Source organism: Alternaria triticimaculans (genome assembly GCF_023758025.1).
Source record: "Alternaria triticimaculans strain BMP 0046 chromosome Unknown scaffold_1, whole genome shotgun sequence".
NCBI classification, from domain to species: domain Eukaryota; kingdom Fungi; phylum Ascomycota; class Dothideomycetes; order Pleosporales; family Pleosporaceae; genus Alternaria; species Alternaria triticimaculans.
In genome coordinates this window covers 2,689,991-2,714,180 of record NW_026055958.1, presented here as the reverse complement: position 1 = coordinate 2,714,180, position 24,190 = coordinate 2,689,991, and the positions used below count along the sequence as shown (strand labels likewise).

General features: G+C 52.7%; 6 protein-coding genes across 6 annotated transcripts; 5 read left to right on the top strand and 1 right to left on the bottom strand.

The window, feature by feature from the left end:
• Positions 1 to 798: 798 nt before the first annotated feature.
• Positions 799 to 1,554, top strand: J4E78_000879 (uncharacterized protein; the record flags this gene model as incomplete). Its single annotated transcript, XM_049361540.1, has 1 exon — positions 799 to 1,554. The coding sequence occupies one exon, from the start codon at positions 799 to 801 to the stop codon at positions 1,552 to 1,554; it is 756 nt and encodes a 251-aa protein (XP_049226823.1).
• A 2,668-nt stretch (positions 1,555 to 4,222) lies between these two features.
• On the top strand, positions 4,223 to 6,020 carry J4E78_000878 (uncharacterized protein; the record flags this gene model as incomplete). The annotated part of the gene is made up of 2 exons (XM_049361539.1): positions 4,223 to 4,885; positions 5,052 to 6,020. 2 exons carry the CDS (start codon positions 4,223 to 4,225, stop codon positions 6,018 to 6,020), a joined length of 1,632 nt encoding a protein of 543 aa, XP_049226822.1.
• A 669-nt stretch (positions 6,021 to 6,689) lies between these two features.
• J4E78_000877 (uncharacterized protein) lies at positions 6,690 to 8,228 on the top strand (the record flags this gene model as incomplete). Its single annotated transcript, XM_049361538.1, has 3 exons — positions 6,690 to 6,843; positions 6,891 to 6,959; positions 7,012 to 8,228. 3 exons carry the CDS (start codon positions 6,690 to 6,692, stop codon positions 8,226 to 8,228), a joined length of 1,440 nt encoding a protein of 479 aa, XP_049226821.1.
• A 1,978-nt stretch (positions 8,229 to 10,206) lies between these two features.
• Positions 10,207 to 12,024, top strand: J4E78_000876 (uncharacterized protein; the record flags this gene model as incomplete). The annotated part of the gene is made up of 1 exon (XM_049361537.1): positions 10,207 to 12,024. One exon carries the CDS (start codon positions 10,207 to 10,209, stop codon positions 12,022 to 12,024), a length of 1,818 nt encoding a protein of 605 aa, XP_049226820.1.
• A 2,440-nt stretch (positions 12,025 to 14,464) lies between these two features.
• Positions 14,465 to 16,717, bottom strand: J4E78_000875 (uncharacterized protein; the record flags this gene model as incomplete). The annotated part of the gene is made up of 3 exons (XM_049361536.1): positions 14,465 to 16,501; positions 16,551 to 16,602; positions 16,650 to 16,717. The coding sequence occupies 3 exons, from the start codon at positions 16,715 to 16,717 to the stop codon at positions 14,465 to 14,467; spliced, it is 2,157 nt and encodes a 718-aa protein (XP_049226819.1).
• A 2,166-nt stretch (positions 16,718 to 18,883) lies between these two features.
• Positions 18,884 to 22,408, top strand: J4E78_000874 (uncharacterized protein; the record flags this gene model as incomplete). The annotated part of the gene is made up of 1 exon (XM_049361535.1): positions 18,884 to 22,408. One exon carries the CDS (start codon positions 18,884 to 18,886, stop codon positions 22,406 to 22,408), a length of 3,525 nt encoding a protein of 1,174 aa, XP_049226818.1.
• Between the last annotated feature and the right edge of the window lie 1,782 nt (positions 22,409 to 24,190).

The window sequence follows — 24,190 nt, the reverse complement described above, 5'->3', positions numbered from 1 at the left end:
TTTGAGCAGGCAGCAATTCTCAGCTGTAGTATACGACTAAATGCATTGCAGGGACGACCGAGCGATGAGTTTTTTTGAAATGAAGGCACTGGGGCAAGCTGTGAACAACAGTACTTCTATTAGTCATAACCCAAGGATCGAGCTCGGTAAACAATGTCCATGGTCTACACCATATCTCCTTGCGCTCATTTGGCGCTGCCAACGAAGCTTTTATGTCCATTGGAGTGCGCTACTCTCGAACACTCACACAGGGTATCATTTCCAAGCTTGAAGATTTCCGTCAACGCCATACTCGTGACCTTGCAAATCGTTCTCATGATACAACATCGCGCCATGCTGTCCCTTACGGAGTATACAAGATATTGTCTATCGCGACTTGGGATAGTACTAGAGCCTGCTTCACCTCGGCTGTCAATATGACATTGCCAGTGAATATTTACAGCACTACGAGCGACAATGCACGGACCTTGAAGAACTCTCACTGCGCGCACTTTGCATTTGGGTTTTCTATTCCGAAAGTAGTCGCGCATTCTGTATGGTAAGCCGAGCATGGAGAACGCTCAATTCGACAAGAATAATCTCATAGATTCTGGAGATGATATGAAACTTCAAGTAGCGCAGCAAATTAGCGATCGAGACGGCGATAATGCTGTCGAGCTAAATCAGATCTCCTCGGCTGTGGGCGCAGACATATCCAGATCCGCAAACATCCAATATAGCTCATCTGCAGGTACTACAAGATTGAATGGGTCACAGGCGACTTTTCTAGAAGACTACATTCACCGCGCATACGAAGACATGCAAGGATTCTCCGACCCCTCGCCGCGCATCTTCACCAGATCTCCAGGACCTGAGCTCCAACGCGGCCGGGAGAACCGTATTGTAATCTACCCCGGATGTTTCAATCCACCACATGCAGGTCACGCCGCGCTTCTCTGGCACACCTATCTAAACACGGATGCGAATACCATCGCAGTCATGATCTTTGCTCTCAGTGACGACTGTCTAGATTCCAAAGATCATGTTACTGACAACAAGGGTAAAGCGTTCATACTCTCGCACTACCAGCGCCGCGAACTCTGGAAAGACGAGGTGCTAGGGAGATTCGCGTGGGTATTCCCAGAGGACGATGACGATAGGTTGGACATGTTTATGGCAACAGTCAAGCGGTTAGCGAAGTTGGATGGCTTCAAAGTCTCCTTTCCAACGCTGTACGGAGGCGACCACATCACCCAGAAGAGTATGGCCAACGGACTGTGGGGTTGGGATGGCAGGACGTGCGTTAGCAGCGATGTCACACGACCCATGGACTTTGTGCCTGAAGACGGCAGTGGTCTGCTACAGTTGGAAGAATGTGAGAAGTGGAAAGAGATGAAGAACGAAGGCCAAGAATGGACAGGCAAGGATAATGCAACTCCAGATTGCTGGCCGTGCTGGCCGTGCTGGCCTTGCGCCAAGATGCGCAAGGTCTTCCCCGAGGGTGTCCTGAAAAATGGGTCGTTCTCGTTCGGCAAGTCTCCTTTCCGGTGTTGCTCGGTCGTACCTTGGTGCTAACGTATGTACAACCAGACATAAGGGCTTCAAAGCACCCGCTCGCGACTATCTTAGCCCGTTGTCACTTCACCAAGAACACACTTCAGTGGACACGCTTGACCCGCAAACGCGGCTACATCATCTTCATCCCTAGCAATCGGAACGCCAATCCTCCTTCTCCTACGGCTTGTCCCACAATCAGTGCCACGGCGATCCGAGAGTCACTTCTGAAACTTGAAGTAGCGACGCAGCAGTTTCGCGACGAGATCAACTACACGGTACCAAACGGTGCCTTGCTTTGCATATACATGGGCTTGGACCGTCTTTGGAAGGACAACGGAACCTATGAGCAGTTGATAGGCGGCAAGCGTTGTGAGGACGATTTATGGTTGGAAAAACTGAGGAAGAAGCAAGCACACGAGGATGGAAATAAGCTAAGGCGAAGGTCGTCATCTCTTTGAAGGCCATGCCGCGGGTACTTGGAATTGATCGTCTATGCGCGCATCACCGAGTACTTCTAGAATAGCCTTGAACTTTTCTAGCATCTTGCATGCATGACTCCCATAGTCCGATGTCCACGACCTCACCATGATGCGCGGGCCCGATGGCCCTTGTAGAGCTTAACCTAGACGTCTTCCGTGCCCTTAGTCGACTGACCTCTCTTCCGCTCTTCCTCTAGCCGCGGCACTATCATCTTCATCGCCACAGTATTGTTCAACCTCCTCCGAATGCCCTCATCGATCACTTGGAATATCCGTTGCGTGCGGGCGCCAAACTCGTCAAAGGTGATTTCTTCGGTCCAGAGCTGCTCCATGAGGTATACGTATTCGTTCCAGTTGTCTGGGCCTAGAAGCAATGTTATCAGCGAGTGTTCCCGATAGTTTTGAGCAATAACCAATTACCAAGGGCTTTTTTTGTGCCTATCAACTCCAGAGGAACGACGTAGCTATGCCTTGGCTTTGGTCTGCTGGGTTTTGGTGGTGTCGCGGACGATACCTGTGGAGGCGCAAACATGCCGATGGGAGGCTGCGCGCTGATTTTTTGACCGATGTGATCATTTCCCTGGCTGCTCAGCCCGCCAGCTGCGTTATTATCTTGAGCCCCATCGTCTAGTCGCGGTCGTCCTCTCTTAGGGGTACCCAACGGCGGCGTATTGAACGACTTCTGCTGGCGTACTCGGCTGCCTTGTGAGGGGCCGGGAGCTGCCTTTGGTTGACTCGCGGATCTCTGTTGCTTCGTTGGCGGTATCTTTCTCGCTATGAATGGTGAGATGTCATCTGGAGAGCGAGCTGCCAGCGGCGCCTTCCTCGGAATGTTGTTTGATGGAATACGACTACCGTTCCAGCCCGTCGGAAGCGGTGCAGGCGAGACGTGAATAGTGTCTCCCTTAGTCAGAGAGTCATGTCGCTGGTCAGCGGAATTTGTATGACCACTGCCTTGCGTCGGTGACGCCGGCTGTTTTAGATCGATGTTTCTTGCGCCAGTGTTAGGGTCGACATTGTGCTCGTTGCGCGACATGCTGAACGGAAGTGGGTGTTCTCGGCGTCTGGCTGTGAGATCAGGATATGAATTTTCGAATGGATAGTTGAGATGCGGAAAAGAAGGCCAGTGAGGTGGTGCCATGGGAGGCAGGAAGGCCTGGCCGCCCGTTGCATTCCGTTCGGACCTGGCTGGAAATTTGGACGGCAACATGTTTGAGGTAGGTCCGACGAATGGTCGGTGTTGCGAAGGCATTAATGGACCTGATAGAGGTCGCTGTCGCGTGTTCTTCATCTGCTCTTGCGCCATAACTGGGTGTGGAGGGTAGGAGTGATGGGTCTCGACCGAGATCTTTGTCGAATGGAAAGCGCGACGTTGACAATACCGCGCGGCAACGTTGCGCTCGCACTGATTGATAGATGAACTTTCGTGTCTTACTTCATAATATACAGAAGTGTAGCCAGAAGACAGAGAGCGATTAGCGTAGGAAAATTGGAGGTGAGGGGCGCTTGCCGTGTTGGGGAGCAAAGCTCAACCTTAAGGAAGGTGCCTTCCATGTTAATATGAGTGTTACGTCACCAAAGGTAATCTGAAAATCGTTTCCAGCTAGCTTTTGATCTGCTGTTCCAGAAGATTTTAAGTGCAACGCCCTCTTACCTAGGTAGTCAAGTGAAGGTCCAGGGTCAATCGGTATGCGAGGAGACCGATGCAGCACCTAGGCAGTCATCACTCCCGCACGAGCCAAACCAAGACGAATTTGGATGCAAATAATAGTTTGATGCTCACTCAAAATACAGACCTTAACTATAATGTATTCGTGTGTCCCTCATACGACAGGAACCAGGTGTACAAGGTATTCACCTGCTGGACATTTTGACCTGATTATGAACGGCCGATACCAAACATCTTTGGCCGTGATTTTGTGAAAGTCATCATCTAATACACCGAATCTCATCGGTGCGTTCTATATACATGGTCTAGAATGATTCAGGTCTGTAAGATGTGTCTTCAGGGCTAGCTACTCGAAGATCAGGATGTGGGTGTGGCCGCAAACACACCACGAACAATGAAGTATAGAGCCTTTGTTCGATACATTATCGACCTAAGACAAGGAGCATATAATCAAAGAATACCTGGGGCTTTTTTGCGTTCTTGTGATCAAAACAAGAGCTACCTTCGGTACTGCGCAAAATAACTTTGGACCACATACATGGCAGATCCGCTGGCTTTACCTGACGGCTCGACGCAGAGATACAATGAGCTTTTCAGTGCACTACCCAACGACGATGCGCGGCGTGGATATTTGCTATTCTTAACGGAGTACAAGGGCGGGATTAATGGGGCTGGTGTGCTTTCACGGGTATGGAATAAGACGACATCCACGGCGCAACAGGAATACATCAACCGTGCCGCATCTGGGGCGGTCAGCCATGCGCCAGATCGTGAGATTGAGAGCGAAGAAGAGTCTTCTAGGGACACTCCCCAAGAAGTGATTAATGGAGGCCGTAAGCAGGCAGAATCGGGAGCCCGAGAAGATAATGTTCGCGACATACAAGACCCGTTGCATGGCGTAGCGACACCCGCTGAGGCCGAAAACCCGGAAGCATCGAATGAGACAGAAACGTCTCATTACGAGCCTAGTGATGGCGAGATCGCAATAGCAAGGGTCGGTCTTACCGAAGCAGATACTGGTAGAGCAGCACCTCCCCAAACGAGGAAGAGGGGCCTCGACGAACCACATGACGACGCAACGCAAGCATGGCGATGGTGCAAGACGCTGATGGACTCTCGTACTAGATTCAGTGGATCCAGAAAGATGCGCACAGTGGTATGCCTGTACGTGCTATGCGACGACACGGGTAGGATATTGAAAGTTAGTATCTTCATCAACTCCTACGTCGCTAAATAGTACTAACATCAGCTAGCGGAAGGTATGTAAGAAGATACGTTGTGGTTCGCAGAATATGGTGAATTTTGTCGAAGATGAATACAATATCAGTCGACAACTGGAGCTTTGTGATCATTGCCATCACATCCAGGCTGCCTCTCAAGAGGGTACGCTAATGTATCGCTTGTATTCTGATTACGCCGAGCACGGAGATCTCAGCGAACTTCTCAAAGTTTATTACCAGGAAGAGAATTTGGACAAACAAATACCAGAGCAGTTTATCTGGATGGTCTTTCATGCACTGGCCGATGCCATATGTACCCTAAACACGGGGGTGTGCGGAGAGACGCTCGACGAAGTCAAGACGGCGGAAGGACCAGAGAATGGCCCAGAAGTCGGAAAGGAGGGACAAATGGCAAAGAAAAGAAAAAGAGGTGGAAACAAGCCCAGGGAGAAGTTCAAAGACAGCATGGTGCACTTAGATGTCAAGCCAGCGAACATCTTTATCAGTACCGCTAAGGAACCCTACCTAGCGTACCCAAAAACTCTTCTTGCTGACTACGATGTCGTCAAGAGGATCTCACCAGCAACAGATGCTTCAGAGGGGAGGAAAGATTGGGGAACGAAAGGATTCCAAGCCCCGGAAATCATCGTAGAGGCAGCACACCATCATCCTGTCAATGCCAAAGCAGATATTTGGTCGCTTGGAATGGTCATCTGGAAGCTGACGCATACTACGCTTGGAAGAGAGACGTCGGACCAGATATGCGAGGACAGCATAAAAGCTTCTTTCCAATTTGCAGAAGGCAATACGTTCACATCGACAGACATTCCAGGTTACGATGCGATGTATTCCAATGTCTTGCACCAGCTAGTAATTGACTGTCTCCAGGTCAATCCAGAAAAGCGACCAGGTTACGGAATGCTGAGAAAGAAAGCGAAAGCGGAGTTCGAGAGATCGCAGAGGCGATTAGGTTCCGTCTTCTCGGGTGATAAGATGGGTAGTGATATTGCCGGCCACCTCCGAGTCCTTAGGAAAGAAGAATTGGAGTATAAGCTAGGGAATATGTTTGTGGAGCCTTTGAGCAAGAGGAGGAAGACTCATGCGCCTGCGGAATAAGATGGCGATGTAAGCGCGTTGGATATAGAGCTTGTAGCGATTGCCTAATACATGGGTTAGGTAATCGGGGATGGGTGCGTTCTGTCCGATGTCTTCTTATTCTTTTCCCTCCTTTTCCTGCTGGTATTGTGCTGCTTCACCTTTTTTAGCAGCATAAATGACCAGTTGTAGACGTCTGCAACAGTACAGACACTGCGGTAAGGATCGCGGCACGAGCCAAGCTTGACCAACACACTAGTGTTGGCTTCATCACTGTCTTCTTACTGGCGAGGCCACAGGACAAAGCGCCTAATGGCCAACACCCTACCGCTGTTGCAAGTACCGTGCACTGACCCAAATATATATAGTCAGCCGACAAAAACAAACCTGAAGCGTTTGCCTAGATACTCGGTGTTTGAGACTTCCCGGGTTCAACCTGCGGGCAAGATTATTGTCGCAAAAGCGTCGTATCGGCTCCGTAGTTACAACGCTCATAGTCAATCATTTTTCATCACCTTCATCGAGCTGAGTAACATGGCGACTATAAGCATGTTATTGTGCCTAGTCGTCTGCAGCCTGCTAGTTTATAAGGTCTGGAAGCGCCAAATGCAGCGCGAGGTAGGCGTGGTTGATAGAATGAAAGATGATGCTGCTGATGATCACCAGGAAGAAGACCGATATGCCGCGCAGATGGGGTGCAAAGCACCGCCCAAGTGGGCAGCAAAGTGGCCACAGGGCTTGGATCTGCTCCTCAAAGCGAGGCAACATGCAAGAGCGCAGACCATCCTGCAGTTCTTCGTGGACATAGTGAACTCTAGCGGTCCGACGCATGAGCAGCAGTTGCGTGAGTCCTTGAAGGCACAACAACACTGCGGAGTTGACACTACATAGTCGGAGCTCGCGGTATCAATACGGTTGAACCACGCAACATCGAAGAAATCCTCTCTACCCAGTTTGAAGGTTCGCCAAAACCGCATAGTTAGGACACGCACAGGCGTTGACGTTATCGTAGACTTCAGTCTTGGGCTCCGACCCAAGCATTTTGCTCCATTGATGGGAAGCGGGATTTTTACCCAAGACGGTGCAGCATGGAGACACTCGCGGGCGCTACTCCGTCCCCAATTCACTTCCAATCGCTACCAGAACTTCGAGGAGATGAAAAAGTCGGTCGAAAGCCTCATCGATCAAATTCGTCCCGACAGCATTGTTGATCTCCAACCGTTATTCTTTCGTTTGACCTTCGACACGACGACATTCCTGCTTTTTGGCAAAACATTGAGCTCTTTGCAAAGCAGTGACATTGCTGGACAAGAGTCTGAGTTTGCAGCAGCCTTTAATTTGGGACAGGATTACTTGTCGCATCGTGGCAGGCTGGGAGAGTTGTACTGGCTTGCGGGTACTCCCGAGTTCTGGCAAGCTTGCAAGACTTCTCATCGCTTCGTTGACGACGCGATTCAAAGAGCATTGGACAATGCGGAGAATACGGAACCCGAGAAAGTAGAAGCCGAGGACAGGAAGCATTATGTGTTTATCGACGCGCTCATCCAAGAGACTCGGAACAAGAAGGAACTTCGCGACCAGTGTCTCAATGTGTTACTGGCGGGCAGAGACACAACAGCATGCTGCCTCACCTGGACCTTGCGCCTGCTGGTCCGTCACCCTAAAGTTTTGGAAAGGTTACGTTCGGAAATAGAGGCAGTAGTAGGCCTCGGACAGCATGCGCCTCAGCCAAGTCGGGTGGATCTGAAGAAGATGAGATATCTTGATCTCATTCTGAAGGAGGTACTTCGCCTCTACCCATCCGTGCCGGTCAACTCTCGCGCAGCATTGAAGACGACGACACTTCCTGTTGGAGGAGGCCCAGATGGAAAGTCGCCGATATTGGTCAGGAAAGGCGAGGCTGTCGGTTACTGCGTATACGCTATGCATCGACGTACAGACATCTACGGCGAAGATGCGCTCGAGTTCCGCCCTGAGAGGTGGGAGGATGGATCACTGTTGCGAGATGTGGGTTACGGGTATCTTCCCTTCAATGGCGGGCCACGAGTTTGCCTGGGTCAAGAGTTTGCCCTGCTGGAGGCGGGATATACTGTAGCGAGGTTGGTACAAATGTTCCCTTCCATGACTGTTCCGAAGGATGACCCTGTTGTCCCTACTGGCCGGGAAAAGCAGACCTTGACGTTGGTAGTTGCTTCGGGAGATGGATGCCGTGTACACATGCGCTCGTAGACCGAGACAAGTTCACTCTCCATGAACGCTTGTACACTCTGAGCCGTGCATAGTCTTAAACGTAATCCTGCACCTGCGCGTGGAGGTGGTGCGCTCTCTCTTCGTTGTTTGGGTATATAGTCCGACAGAGGCCTTGTTTCGACGTCAAGGTCGAGATGTATGATGATTGTGTGTCCCATGTTTCCATAGCTTCCCAGCTGCTAGGTCCACGTATATCCGCATCGCGCAAGAGGAAGGGCGTGGCATTACCCATGCGGCGCGTGTGATCGGCGAAACAGCAGCGTGCTGCAAGACTGTAGTCGTAGTCTGGAAGGCGATATCGGCGAAGTTGTGGAGGGTTGGGCGCGTGGTAAGCTTGGTGTGTCGTGGACGACGGTCGAGATTATACGCGTCGGTCGAGGAGCGCGATGCTGATCTGTTGCAACAAATTTATGGTGGAAAACTTTCGGAAGTCGACGGCTGTAAAGTTTGAGTCGACACCTCGACATTGCGTCTGCTATGCGTCGTCGGGTTTACTCTGTAGCTTTGCTCCCTTTCGTCCTGGTGCGCGTTCGTACCGTGCAGATCGGTTGATCTCGAATGGGTAATCATCCATGTATCATAGTGAACCTCGGGACGAGACCGGAGTAAGGCATCGTTTGGAATGGCGATAGCCTCTGATTTTCGTGCTTAGCCAGGGCTTGTCAGGTCGCATGTTGGAGCATATGATATGCTAAGCGGTTGCCGAGAGAATGAACACGTCTGACGGTAGGAGGGATGCATAGTAGTGGCGACTTCGCGTGGCGTGTCCCACGTGGGAGATGAGGAGTGCATATGTCGAATCCGCTATCAAGCATGGCGACGCATAGTTGCGACTGATTGTACACGAGGCGCGCGATTGAAAGAGCTAAACCTCGATTGTGGGGTCGCAGTCGATACCGGGTCCATCGAGCTAAGAGCGCGTTCCGCGCTTCGGACGCGTGTTTTAGCGCCAAGCCTGGCACATCTCCGTTCTGTCGCTTCCGGTCACCCTCAATCCTTCGTTCCCTCGCGACCAGCTGCCCGAACAAGTTGCGACCGTATACTGTGTACAGCTCGCTGTCACATCCGTTTCCGAATCGACAAAATCCCTTCCGCGATGGCACCCTCGATCGTTCCTGGCCTCGGCAGACTCCCCGCCTTCACGGTGCATTGATTGCTGCATGCGTCGCTTACTGCATCCATGGATGTAAGGCTCCACTCTAGATGGCGTGGCAGGCCTTGAGCAACATACCCACCTGATCGCGGCGCCTGTCACAAATGTATCGCCTTGCTCAGCCCGCTTTGTGAGGGGGAAAGAAGTTTTTACTCCGGCTGTGCTTCATGCATCGTTAGCACAAAGCTCATGATATCCCGCTTCTAGATCACGCTACCCTATCGTCGTGCGCTCGTGGAGGAGTTCAAAAACCACCGTCACAGTCGCGCAGGAACCTGGTTGTCACTTGTAGGATCCGCACATGTTTTCAGCCAGAGGCGATTGGATTCTTACTATCGATACTACATGCCAAATGTAGTTGCTTTCATAACAGCTCCGACGGGAATGCCACAACAGTCTTCATGGGTTACTTTATGAAAGGCCCGTCGCACCGAAACTACCACACAACGTGCAGGACACGCATGGCAGGATTTACGCTTGTAGGGGCACATATTTCGTCGCGCCAATAAACGATACGTGGCAGCGTGCCGCCCCACGCCGCCTATCTCACGGGTAAGATGCGAACTGTATTAGTTCCTCTTGAGTTAGCAACTGTGGGGAACCTAGACTCAGCATGGTAGGCATCCAGGGCCTTGACGGGGCAGATGTACCAGAACGGTAAGTCACCTCTGCAACGTAAACGCCAGACGCCCCGTCCCGCATGGAATGGTTCAGCGGGGATGCTGGTTTTCAGGTCCCTTGAAGAAGCGTTGTACCCGTCTTGTTCTCACTTGTCAATTCAACTTGAACTTCATTCTAGCCCCAATGGCTTCCAGTAATAGCAATCTTTACTCAACGACCAAGTATCTGGCTCAAGAACGGACCCAGAACACCAAAGTTCCGGGCGGCAGTCGCTCAACCACGCTATCCGGAGTCAAAGATGCCGATTTCGTTGCCATCGGCCTTGGAGGCGCAAACATGCTGGCGATGCTGTGGGCTATAGCTATGGGCCGCCGTGCCGTCGGTGTTGAACTTCGCGGCGACCCGTTTCTAGGAGTGCACTGGAACATTCGTGAAGACATGTACCATCAGCTGGGCCTTATCGACAAGATGATGTTGGATCGTTACGGACTGGACAACCTCCCGAAAAGACTGGATGGAACACTGCTTAGTCTGGCAGATTTGTTCTACCATCCCATGACCAAATCCAGGGACATCATACCCGGAGCTATCATCGAGGGATACGAGAAGGAACTCCATATGGTCGGCGAAATCCACAATATTGAGTACATCGACGACCGCTGGAAGAACGGCAAGCCGCATCGCACTGTCACCACTGTGCCTCCGCCGACCATTCCGGAGCACCCGTGCCCGACCAAAATTCGTACTGATATGCGAGAAGTGCTCGACGGACCGTCGACATGGCAAGCTGCGGCATTTTCCATCCAGCTTCTTCTCCGCCGCTATCTCGAGGCGCTCGAGAAAATTGATCTCAACGCTAGCAAGACGCCCAGATGCCGCCTCTTCACCAAACACCGCGTGGTACAGGACGGAAGTGGTCTAGTTCATCTTCCGTGTGGTCGCGTCCAAATTCGGATCGAGGAAGTTACCGAAGTTCAATATCATAACGATCTTCAACGAATCCGTACGCCAGGAAGTGACTTCATCGATCTTGGAGTCCCAGAGCTGTTCAGCGTCGCCACAGGCATCAACTGCCGTGAAGCAGAGCAACTAGGCTTCCAGCAGCACGACGTACAGGTTGACCATGGCGATGGTCAAGGTGCCAAAGTAGCGCAAGCAGATTTCGTCGCTGGCCAATTCAATATTCTCGTTGATGGACGGTTGCGTCGTCGTATCGCTTCCGAATTTGATAAGCATGGCAATGAATCATGGGTACGGCAGATCGCTGTAGGCCACGAAGGTGACCCAAGGGTCTCCTGGCTCATCGTCGAGGTACCTGAGTTTGTCTCGCTATGCCCAGTCGAACGCGGACTTGTCGGTGCCGAGACCAGCAAAGACTCCGCCGAATACTTCGCAGCGTATCAACTCCTCCTTTACGACTACTACATCTCGCAAGCCTCTCTCGTCCTGGAAATCTCGCCAGACGAGCTCCGCCGAGTCGCCATGGTGTACGGCCCCAAACCCTTCAGCCTCGTTGAGCGCATCGGTACCGACGCGCGCGTTGCGACAAACGGAGTCGTGGTAGGTGATTCCTTCGGCAACGGCCATTTCCTCCATTCAGCAGGCGCAATGTGCGGTATGATCGGCCATGGATATCGTTTCCTAGAATACTGGCAACGCCGCGCCGCCGCTCACTGCGCTGAGTCATCTATCCGTCTTCTTGCAGACCGGATCAAAGCTGATACCGAGGCGCTGCTGGAAGTCAGTGCGAAGGAGTTCAGTCAAGCAATTCCCAGCAACTTTGGTGCGGAGAGGGGCAAGAAGGTCGCTGCTGCTAGTGGTATTGCGGAAGAGAAGCGAGCGAAGGTCAGCGCAAAGAGGGGCAGGAGGTGGGATCAGGCGCCACTGAATCCGACGGATTGGAGGAGGGTGTTTATGCGGAATGGGAGGACGTGGAGTGATAAGCTGCCGAGAATTGACGAGAGGCATCCAGCTTCGAGAGCTGAGAAGGCGAGGCTCTGAAGTGGGGAACATTAGCTAAGTGTTTTCCATGTTGGGAAAGTTTGGGATTCTTCTAGGTGTACTATCCACCATTACGCTGCATGAAACAACCACGCCGTCATAACTTATGAACTGTTTTCCGTGCGCTACAATTCTAGGGAAATGCGAGGTCTACAAGTTAATAAACAGAAACGCTGCGGATACATACTAGCTGCCTCAAAACACAGCTACCAACCAGCCCAGATATACATACCCTCCTGAAACCAACCGTCTGCACTAGAGCAAAATCTTTAGCGAACGTGATGTTTTATAGCCTATATCAGGTATGTTCCCCTTCTCGATCTTCTGATGGATAGTATAAACTGAATTGTCTGAACAACCTATCGTCTCTTGTCAGGGATTCCTTCTCACCCTGCCATCCGCACAGCGCTATACCTTCTGATGCTTTACCCAAGGCACTTAACGAGACATGCACCGTCACAGTCTCAATCATGTCGTCCGGTTCGCTCAGATACCATCCAGGTGAAACGTTGAACAAACGCGACGTAGTACCCATTCGTCGGAATCGATGATAGTGATCTCTTTTAGATCTTGATCTCAGGAAGACGCGGAATAACTCGACAAAACCCAGCGGCTTTTCAACGTCCGACAAATTTGATGTATACTCAGGCAAGTCGCGTAACAAGTCCTGCAAAGGAATTTGGTATTCGAGAGGCGCGTGCGATGAACTTTGGGTAGAAAGAAACAATGGATTGGCTGGGTCGCGATTGGCAAAGCGCAGAATCTCCAACAGATTCCACAGACAAGCCCTGTGACCTAGTTTGTGGTGTTTCAGTTCCGCTTCTACACGCTCATCATTAAAAGGAACCGTACCACTAGGCTCAAGGTATCTCTGCCACAAAAGACTGGTATCGTGTAGAAACACGTCTTCGATTTCGAACGTGAGCATTGGTTCGGCGGAAGGGATTGCATCATCAGATTTTGCACGACTAGGCGGCGTAAGACTCCTCACCAAAAGCGCAGCCGAACAGATGCACGGGATGTGTCTGGTTTTCGCGAGTATTTGCGCGAATATATCCGTCCATGGGCTCCCGTAATCGACTTGTATCTGTTCCTCTGGATGACACATTGCGAGTAGAGAGAAAACGCGATCTCTTGGCACAGCGCAGTGTTTGTCGCGAAATCGACCTAGCAAAGACAGTAGGTTCATGTCCCGCAGTGGCTGCAATGAGTCTGGAGTATGAGAGACCTGAAACTGTTGGAAAGGCGTTTGCGTAAGGTCAAGACGGAGGCAATCGATTCTTTTGCAGAAGTCAAGTAGCGACAGCGTTGTTGCATTGAGTGAAACCACAACGTCCCTTGCGAGAGCAATTTCCTGGACGACCCAGGCTCTGTTCCAGTACTCATTGTGCAAAATGTATCTTCCAATCAAGTTCAAGTTCGTTTGTAACTCGAAAGGTCCGATATGTTTGCTGCCATACGAAGAACTCCTGGAGAGTAGCGTGGACATGCGATCAACGTTGGAAGTTTTCCCAAGCCAGACATGGACGAGTCGCGCGCTAGCAAATATCTTGCCCATCTGAGCAACCTGATGATTTCTCTCGGTACCGTCTGATTGGTTTATGCACAAAGCATCGATCCAGTACTTCTTTTGCATGACATGTGACCACTCAGGCTCGGTGCTTGCCAGATGAAGAAAGTCATACAGGTTTTGGCGTATGGTGAACAACTTTCCGTCCAAGAATATGTCCTTCGATGTTTTTGGATCTTCGTCACCCCAGCGATAGGATAGGCATACATATTCCGACTCGATAGTCGCATGCGATATTCCACAGCTGATCAGCCCATCCGCGGAAAGACCAGGCGTGATTTTAATAAGCCGGATGGACGGTTGTGTATGATCCAGAGGCGCATGCCGGAAAAGAAGACGGTGCTCTGTCTCAGGAGAAGCCGTCATTGGGCTACGAGTTGCGTGACGTGCGCGAAGATGAAGCAGCGGGTGCTGAGGGTAGAGCGTATACAAAGCGGTGCGCTAATTAACGAGTGTTTCAAGCAAAGTGGTAGACCAAGGTGATGATATCCAAGCATGTGGTGTTGATGCCTGGGGCGGAGCTGCAGGTGGGGTGCCAGCCACTACAATCGTGGCTGTGCACCTGCATGCGCCTAAGCACGTTGAACAAGAAAGTAAACGAACGTTAGTGTGTAAGCCGAATTTAACACAGTCCCTAGGGTAATGTAGACTTCCAAGAGGTAGATGTTTGGTTTTCGCTTCGAGGGGTTGTGAGGGAAGAACTAGGTGCAAGGGCCACCAAGCCGAGCAAAGCGCCTGCCTGAAGTAGCTAATTCTCCAGGATTTAGCCACGGTGATGCGCAAACAAGAAGGCACGTTGGGCACAATGATAAAAATGTTTCTATTGCACTTGCTTCGTATGACTACGGGCTGTTCAAACTCGATAGCTAACTACTGCGTGATAACGCCATCCATCGACAGCTCCTCGTCTAATCCGACGTAGTACCTGATCCAGTTGAAGATGGACTTGTGCCAGAGAAGACTGTTCTGCCTGCTAGTCACCCAGTGGCCCTCATCGGGGAAGTGCAGGAAGCGCGACGGCACACCCAAGCTTTGCAGAATGTTGAACGTCTGCAGTCCCTCGGCCTGCACAACACGGTAATCGAGATCGTTGTGGATGATGAACTCGGGTGTGCTGGCATTGGCGAAATGGGCAAGAGGGTCCCAAAGTTCGTAGTTGGCGCGGTCGTTCCAGACCGTGCCGTTGTTGTCGCGTTGGATGAACCATAGCTCCTCGGTGGCGTAGGAACCGACTTGGTTGATTTTTCCGTCGTGGCAGACGAGGGCTTTGAACTCGCGGCCTAGGTCGTGACCTTGTACCCAGTTTGTCATGTAGCAACCGAATGATGCGCCGGCGGCAATGGCACGGTCGGTATCGATATAGTCGACGTTGTCGCGGAGGTGCTCAAAGACCTTGACGAGATCAGTGTAAGGAGTTCCGCCCCAGTTAGCTTGAATCTTATCCGTGAAGGCTTGGCTGTAAGATGGCGATCCGGTGAATTGCGTTGCAGTAACAACGAAGCCCTGATCTGCCCAAGTTCTCAAGTTCCATCGTACGCTCCAGTTGTCTCCCTGAGTAGATTGTGGTCCACCGTGGATAACGAACGCCAGAGGGTACTTCTTGCTTGGGTCAAAGCCAGTGGGGTAGAAGACAAAGGTCTGGATATCGTCGCCGTCATCGTTGGTGACCCAGAAATTCGATACAGAGTCTGGCTTGAGACCCTCCAGCTCTGGATCAACTTCGTTGGCAGTGAAGAGGACATGCTTGTCCTGGCCAGGGTATTGTTTGTAGAACATCCGGCTGGTCCAGGAAGCCGCTGCTGAGACGAAAGCACTGCCGTCGGGTAGAACACCGAAGTCGGAAAGCACTGTATCAGGACCGGTAAAGTTGACGGGTGTGAAGTCGGCTGGCGCGTCTTCGGGAACAAGCCATAAGCGAACAGAAGCGTGCAACTCGGAAGTGACCCAAAGATCGACATCATCAGGACTCCATTGGAGACCGGTCGGGCTGGAATCCCAGTCTTCAGCGACGGAGCGGACTTTGCTGTTCATACCATCAATCTCCGCAACGTACAGCTTGTATTTGTCTGATTCGTAATCGATGCCATCTTGCTGTGTGTATGCCAGCTTGCTGCCGTCATGCGACCAAACAGGAGCACCAGATGCACCCTGAGCTGTCTCAGGGGCAGTAGTGCCAGGTCCGTTAATTGGTACAGCGACCGCGGATCCGTCAAATGGAGCAACGTAGATGTAGCTAGCTGTGTAGTTTGCCTTGGGGAGATCTGGGGATTTGGTACGGAAAGCAACCATGCTACCATCGGGAGACAGATCATAGTCACCCGGGTCGCTTGAGGAACCCTGGACAGGGCTCTCTGGGCGCGTCACAGTGTAGTTCATGCCGTACAACAGGTTCTTGAGCTCTCCACCATAGTTGTAGCTTCCGTTGCCGCCGTTCAGAACTCCGCTGAAGACAGCAACACGCTCGGCAGTGATGTAGTAATCCCAATGCCTTACAAAGTTACTGTCGTATAACTGTCCGAGACTCTTCGGGGCTGTGACAAGTTCGGGGTTGTATGCGGTTCCATTGCTTTCGTATGAGAGGCAATTGCCAACAAAGTTGATGCCTGACTCGGTTTTGACAGCCTTCAATCCAGAAAGAGGAGCATGTAGAGATGCTACCAAAGTTGGCTCGAAAGAGTCGCCACTGAGATCAGCAGTGTACAGAGTGACACCTCCGGGAATTTCCTCGTTGGTTGCGTTGAGGTAGAGAATGCTGTCCGCAGTGTCACCGACCCACACAACCTCCGAGGCATCGCTTCCGAAGGGCGCTTTGGTGATGTTTCCAGACTCGGTGTCAATGAAGTACCAAGAAGTGCTGGACTTTTCAGACGTCCAGTTGAATTTCGTCTCGGAGAACAAAGCACGGTCCTACAAAGTCAGCATCCAGCCACCATAAGAGACAAGCTGGTCGACTCACTCCCTTGGGGCTCAAGTTACCAGTGCTTCTGCGAGGTGCAGCAAGCATGCCCCTAAGTATCGTCAGAATGAAGGTGCGCAAGCATTAGGCTGGACTTACTCGACTGTTATGGCTTTAGCAGACCCCAGCAAGAGGCCAGCGGCCACGAGCACCTTCTTGATGGCCATCTTTTCTGCACAGCTTGAGACGGATTCAAGAAGTCGGAAGTGCAGGAGAGACCTCTGTGAGATCAAGCCGGACTACTGGGACATAATTTGTAGTCCGGGTTATCGGGCGCGGCGTCACTATGCGGAGCGGAGCATCACAATCACTGCCAAGACGTTGGAGATACGCACCTGCCTCATTAGCCATGTGCCAAGGAAGCTTTCCACGGCTTAACCGACTTTTATTGAGCCGGCATCTGGGCAGACGTTGGACTTGTGCTTTTTGGACGATGATATCGCTGATAGGAGCGGGGTTCCATGGAACGCGCATGTTGTATTTGCAGGACCTGCCAGATGAAGCTTGAGACGGTGTGCGGCCTGAAAGAAATCCGGGTGACAGGAACGCGAGGGATTGCCAAGGTGTAGGGTAGTACGGATCTGTTCAGACGTGTCCCGAGCAGCCGTCACAGTGGTTCTGTGTTGCCGGACACGAACTCACGACGACTGTTTGAGAACCGCGATGAACTGCAAGATGACGAGATGGTTCACGGTGCTTGGCGCCAAGCAAATGCGTCCCAGCTGGACGACCAAACGCCTCATTTCTACGTCCATTGCATCAACATATCTGAGATGGTCTGCGGATCTTTGTCGTGAACCTGTGTCTTCGTAGTCGGGAATCTGATGTAATGTCACTAGCTTGACCTTGATGGTGCGAATAGTGGTAAGTCAACTGCACCGAATTGCGTGTGGACCGTTGGTTTCGAGGAACAACCAAATGAGCCTTTAAGATTGATCATCATACACGTGAATGAAAACCATAGCCTCTCCAATCTCTGGAAAGAGTCGATGGCTGCGAATGAGGCCGGTCGACGTCCACTTCTTGACGCAGATGGTCCTTTCGATACATGATGATAACGATAGTCAAACATACTACATGTGAACGAGCATACAGACACGTCAAATACGTCTTGAGACAGATGCTTACCACGGACCCCGGCTGAGGCCGGCTTAAGTCTGACTGAATCAAGAAACACCGTGTAGAAGCAGCCGTGAGCGCACCGAGCTACGCGTTCAAAAATTAGGCATGTTAATGCAGAAGACTCGCATTGTGGTCTGCGAATGCGGGATGAAACCTGGATCGACACGGCTGGGCAGGACGCTAAATTTAGTGTGCTGGCTGCGCCACTGCTCTAAGGCAAGAACAACGCGTTAATCAGCAGGTGGCCTCAACAAAAGACGGGCGGCAGCTGGCCTAAAGATGTCGATGTGTAGTAATACTGGGAAGCATGCCTTGATACTGGACATGTGATGAAATGTCGACTCTTGATATTGCTCAGTCCTGCCAATAGCGCTAGGGATGTGGCACTTCCGCATTCTGAAGTTGTTAAAAGTGTGTTTGCGGGCCAATCACATGCCGTGACATGCGCGTCTTCTCCGTCCGGATCGCGATTGAGCATAACAGGCCCTAATTCTCCTTTACACAGAGCTCCCCTAGTGGCATGACGATGACGTTGCGCCCATGCCTGGCCATAGTACGGGCTGTTAACGCGATGGATGCCGCCCTGTTCGCCAGTGCAGCCAGCTAAGGCCAGCATCATAGCCGTGGCGGCGCTGGGAAAACAGTCATTCCCGCACCTTCTTTGCGGCCAACCTCGAGTCGAAACGGAAGGAGCGTGTGTGCACCGTATACGAAGCTAGCGCCTTGTTGGTCGCGCTTCCATGGCCTGGCTTTCCTGATCCGCTGCACCCCACCGTAAACATTCGCCTCAGGAGTTTCACTACCAACGCTTTGGGTTTCCGGCTCCAGCTCTCCAACCTCACCCGCCTTCGATTCGTACACTCGCTATACGACGCTTTGTTATCGTCTTCTCGTCCATGCACTGCCGCTGCTGATCGCCCGGGTTCCGTCGCCCCTGCCAGCTCATCGGCGCAGCTTCCTCTGACGCCTGTTTCACTCCCAGCAGGCTTACCCTCGCTCGCCGTAGTACACTCTTCAGCTGTGCCCCAACGCATTCCACAACAGACTGCTCCGACCTACGCTCACCCACCGCACCCCCGACGCCGCCCACGAAACTACTGCCACGCCCACACATTCCATTGGAGACCGCCACCGGCCCATCTTTGCGACACCATCTTAAGACGATCGCGTTGAGACGCAGGCTGGAGGGTGAACATGAAGAGGGGGACGTCATGATGGCCGTTACCACCTCGCGCGATGACGCGCTGCGGCTGCCTGAGTCCGAACAGCTCACGATACCCTCGATACGACCCACACAGACGCCCCCACGATCGAGACGGAAAGCATCTACGTTGCCGGCCCTGCGCGCATTCTTCCCCCTTCTCGTCTTCCTCGCCATAGCCTCCTTCCTGCCAATCGCAAGCGCCGTATTCGTAAACTTTGAAGATTGCCTGACACGGGTCTACCTGGCCGACGGCAAGCAAACGCCCTACCTCCGCTTCACCCCCGAATACGTCTGGGCCGACTTCAGTCCGGATCACACTCTTAATGTCACCGTATACGGCAATGTCTCGGGTCAGGCCCAGCTTGGTGACTACCCACCATTGAACGACGACAATTGGAAGGACCCGAATATGACGTTTGGCAAGATTGTGAACCTCGCTCCGAACCACAAGCACTACACTACTCTGTTCTGGAACAACAAGGTCCTGACCTACAACGCATACAACGCGCCCGCCGCCCAGTTTTGTCAGTCCGTACTGAACACAAGCTGCCCGGTGGCTCCATCCTTCGGTGGGAACTTGAGCGAATTCTGGACCTTACCAGCTGTCAGTGTCGCACACAACTTCGGTAGCTCGTACGCATTCTCGACTTGGGCCTCGACACTGCGCATCGTTTCTGGTGACGACAATGCACAGGCTCTCGGCTGCATTTCTGCAAACATCACACCAGACCTCGGCAAAAAATTATCCGACGCGATATGCTACCTTCCGGCTGCCGTGCTCGCCCTCGTGGCTATTGCAACCGTGTTCGCGGCGACCTGCAGCCCATGGGGAACGTCAAACATCTTCCGCTGGACCAGTAACTATGGTCGAGATGAGGACCTGCTGCGGCTGGTCACGCCAGGATTTGGAGATTGTTTGCAGTACATCCAGTTCATCGTCTTGGCAGGAAGTCTCAGCCTGAACTACCCTGGTTACTTCCAGCCCGTCGTCAGCCAGGCCAGTTGGTCGTTACTCCTGTTTAATCAGAGTTTCGTCAGTCAAGGCAACGGCTCCCAGAGTCTTGTTGACGGCATCTACTTTGCTAACGGAACCTACGGCCTGAACCGCCTGGGTCAGTACGTTGGGATGAGTAGAGAGCGTGATATATGGGCGTGCATGGCCATCTTCCTACTCGTTCTGATAGCCTGTGTGATTGTGCTTACCCAGCTCGGCTTCTTTATACGCTGGCTCTTCCGCTGGATTACCAACACGCAAGATGGTGATCTGACTGGGAAGAACTGGTCTTTCACCGCCGGCAACATCATCCGTGTCGTGTACAACTACTTCATGCTTCCGATTATAGCGCTGTCCCTGTTCCAACTCGTAGTCGGTCCACGCTCGCCGGCTTCCGTCGTCTCCTCAGCCGTCATCATGCTGATCATCGTCGCCGGATCAGTTACCTGGATATTCTGGTTTATCTTCACCACACGCCCTCGTGCTCATTTGTTTGACGACCTCCCTACTGTCTTGACCTATGGACCACTCTACAATACCTACTCGGATGATGCCGCTCCATTCTCTTTCATCCCTGTCCTGCTCACTATCATCCGTGGCATCGCTATCGGCGCTATTCAACCGTCTGGCATCGCGCAAATCATCATACTTGCTATATGCGAAGTTATTCTGATCCTTACTCTACATGCCTTCCGGCCGTTCCAGTCGAATACTTCGATGAATGCGTACCATACCTTCTTCGCCACAATCAGACTCATCTGCGTCCTTCTTTCGGTAGCTTTCGTACCTTCCCTCGACGTGGATGAAGCACCCAAAGGCTGGATCGGATACATCATCCTGTTACTACACGCTATCGTGTTGGTCTTCGGCTTCTTCCTGAACGCTCTTCAGACAATCATCGAAGTTTCTGCCCGACTTGGTGGCGTAGGTGCGGACCAGCGAGGTGGTCTTACCGCGGTCTTTGGAAAGCGACAACTGTCGAAACGTAACGTTCATCGAAACACTCGTGGTAGTCTGAACTCGAACGCTGCCATGTTGTCACACGATGAGAACAAGAACATACAGCTCATGAACAGTCGATCTCGAAGTATGTCTGCCAGTTCAGCCGTGCTGTTGAATGGGCCTTATGACCGAGACAGCCAACGGGCAAGTGTTGGATTTGACGGCTTCAGTCAGGGCGACTACGGAAATGTCAGTCCAACTCCAGGATCGGGTCCGGTGCCCTTCACTTTCTTAGGTGGTGGGTCTTCTGGCCAGAGCTCTCGCCGACCAACGATGGGCACCATGGAGGCCGCGGATCCATACTATCGACCTCCACGCCCTCGCAAGCATACGATGGATTCTCTAACCGCAGCTGCACCAGGCAAGGCGCCTCTGGGGAGTGCAGACATTGTGGACGCCCCCTACTCGGACAATCTGGACACTGAAGCTATCAAAGCCGGTGAAGGCCCGTCGCGTACTTCCGGCACACCTGCTCCAGCCTATCTGCGGTTGAATCGAGACGACTCGGACCCAAATCTTGATAGAAGGAACAACAACAATACCGACTATTCCGTGCGCGAGTCAGACTTTTACTATGGACTTCGTGGCCCTGCTTTGTCTTCTCAACCTACGCGAAAGCTGAAGACAGGGCCTGCGGATCCAATGAGTCCTGTCTCGTCGGCTACAGGTTGGTTCAAGAGCTTGAACCTATTGGGTGGGCGGAAGAAGGAAAAGAGCAAGGGATTTGAAGTGGTCAGAAGTACACGAATACCACCGCAGATGATGGCCGTGGAAGAAGACGCTGAGTCGCCAGCAGTCGTGCAGGAGCCATATCGGGACAGTCCTGAGTCACCTCCGCGAGCTCGGAACGCATCAGGAGGGTCAGGCGTAGCGACAGCGGCTGCCTTGGCTGGAGGGAGACGAGACTCTTCCGATAGCGACTCAGACACGAGTGACGAGGAACGAGATTACGATCCAGGCAATCGGATTTCGCCTATTGCACCGGCTCTGGGACCCATTGAGAGTTTTGGCGGAATCGAGCTGCCCAGTAGAATTGGGTCGCGTGCTTCCCGCGTTACGCAACCACCAGGACCTCCAAGTCGCGTGCCATCAATACCGCGCAAGAACTCACGTCGTACGAAGTCGACGGAAGCTGCTCTCCTCCCAGAACGGCTGTCGACTGTTATGGACGTGCCGACGTCAGTGAGTCCGAGCAGTCAAAGACGCAGTCAGCACCTGCAACCGGGCGGACCTGGAGGCCTTCCCATTCGCTTACCCTTTGGATCGACCGAACCTTCACCAGAGCGCTCGCCTGGGCCATCAGCAGCATCGAGCATATACCGTAATGACGGTGTCAGTGAACTGAATGCGCCTCCAGCGATTGGTGGAACGTCGGAGCGTCCTCTCAGCACTGGTGTTGTCCAGCACCATGTGACGAAAGACAGCGTCCAACGTGACGTGTATGACGCGGGAAGTCATCTTGAGGCTTCAGCGGAGATTGTGGACCGCAGTCGCAGTGGCAGCACCCAACACAGTGGGCGCAGCTACCACAGATGAAAAAGTCATTTCATTAATGTCTGTTTTCCCGTATACCATATTGGGATTGATAGATTCCCATTTTAATTTTGATCTTGGCGCAAGACGTGCGCTTACGAGTTTCCTTACTGTATAGTTGTGCAAAAGCGATTTTGATGGCGTTGCTTGGGATACACGAGCGATGGGCTCTTTTGGGCGTAGACGGGGCCACTACATACTTCTTGATACTTTCTACATACATAAGCGGAACGGAGTGCACAGGCACAAGTAGTAACGTACAATAGTAATCTCAGTCAATCCACGGCTATTCAGGACAGATGGACGCTCCAAAGTTTTGACACGTGAAGAGGGCCGACGAAGACGCGGCGACGCACCGTTGTTCCCTCGCAAGGCTAAGGCAGGCGTGGCGGCGCAGATGGTCGCGTGAAACCGCTAAGATAACGGCATAGTGGCGCCTGAGGCATTCCAACGTTGGCCGGCCACGCTTAGAAGCCACGGCTCTCTGCTCACCAGTACGTGTCGCGTTGTGCGCTATTTGACGCCTGGCCTTTCTCTGATCTATCTTCTGGACTTTGCACCTTCACGAGCGGCGCATACAGTAGAGTGGTAGGAGTTCCCCTCGCCGAGCCGACGCGCAGGACCCACCCACCTCCGGCCTCTACACCGCAACCCAACGCTGCGCGACTTACAGGCGGGTGAAAGATAGCTGCCCTGTGGCTCCAGGCTGACTGAAACGAGCAGCGCTATCCACGCTCCGAGTGCCAAAGCCCACACGCGACGCAGACGCCCAAGCAAGTGGCGGCATGTCGCCGTGAGCCGGCCGACCTTCTCTACGAAGAGCACCCCTCCCGTTCACCATCACATAAGCCGTTGTTCACTCGCGCGTGAATTTGACGCTGTTGGCCTCTGTTGGCTCGCTCCCTCCGCTTTCGGTCGCGTCGATCCGTCACAAGCTCTCCCAAATGCCCCCGAACGCCAATCAACGCCCGAGTGGACCCTATTCACACCACTCGCACGCATACGGCGGTCAATATGACGGAGCAAGCAGCACCATAGACGGGCCACGCGAGGCTGTTATGGGCAGCAACTCCCGACACCATTCACAGGGCGTTGTCGCATCACACTTCCTGGCCCAGGACCGCGAAACATGGATGGACTTCCTGAGAGACGGTACCGAATCCACTGCCAACCAGCAACCACCGACTACACATAGCAACCCCGCTGCCGCCACCGAACCTCGCTCGAACCCTTCCCCGTCACGATACACCCTCCCAAACCGCCCCTCGCAACGCACCGACTCGTCCTCCTCCCGCAGCTCAGACCGCAAGCGACGTCTCACAACCGCCGACTCGCCCATGAGGCGGCCGTCGAGCATACGCATGCACTCGGAAAGCGCGGGCGACTCGAGTGCGGATCCCATCATGTTGGACTCGTCGCCTGCCTCCATCCGCGCATTACCTCCCACCCCGCCCGTCACATCACAAGCGAACACAGGCACCATGAGGAGACAAAGTGATATTGTGCTGCCGCCATGGCAGCCGGACAACGAAGTGTCTCAGTGTCCGGTGTGCAAGAAGCCCTTTACATTCTTACTTAGGAGGCATCATTGCAGGTACGTACCGCCAGACCTATCGTCGCAGTCGTGTCAGCCATCGGACGTTTGAGGTCATGTGCCTCGTCTGCTTAGAAACCTACAAGTTGCGCCCGTCTGGACTGTTTACTGACAACAAGAACAGGAAATGCGGGAGGGTCGTGTGCGCTTCATGCTCGCCACATCGTATTACTATTCCACGCCAGTTCATC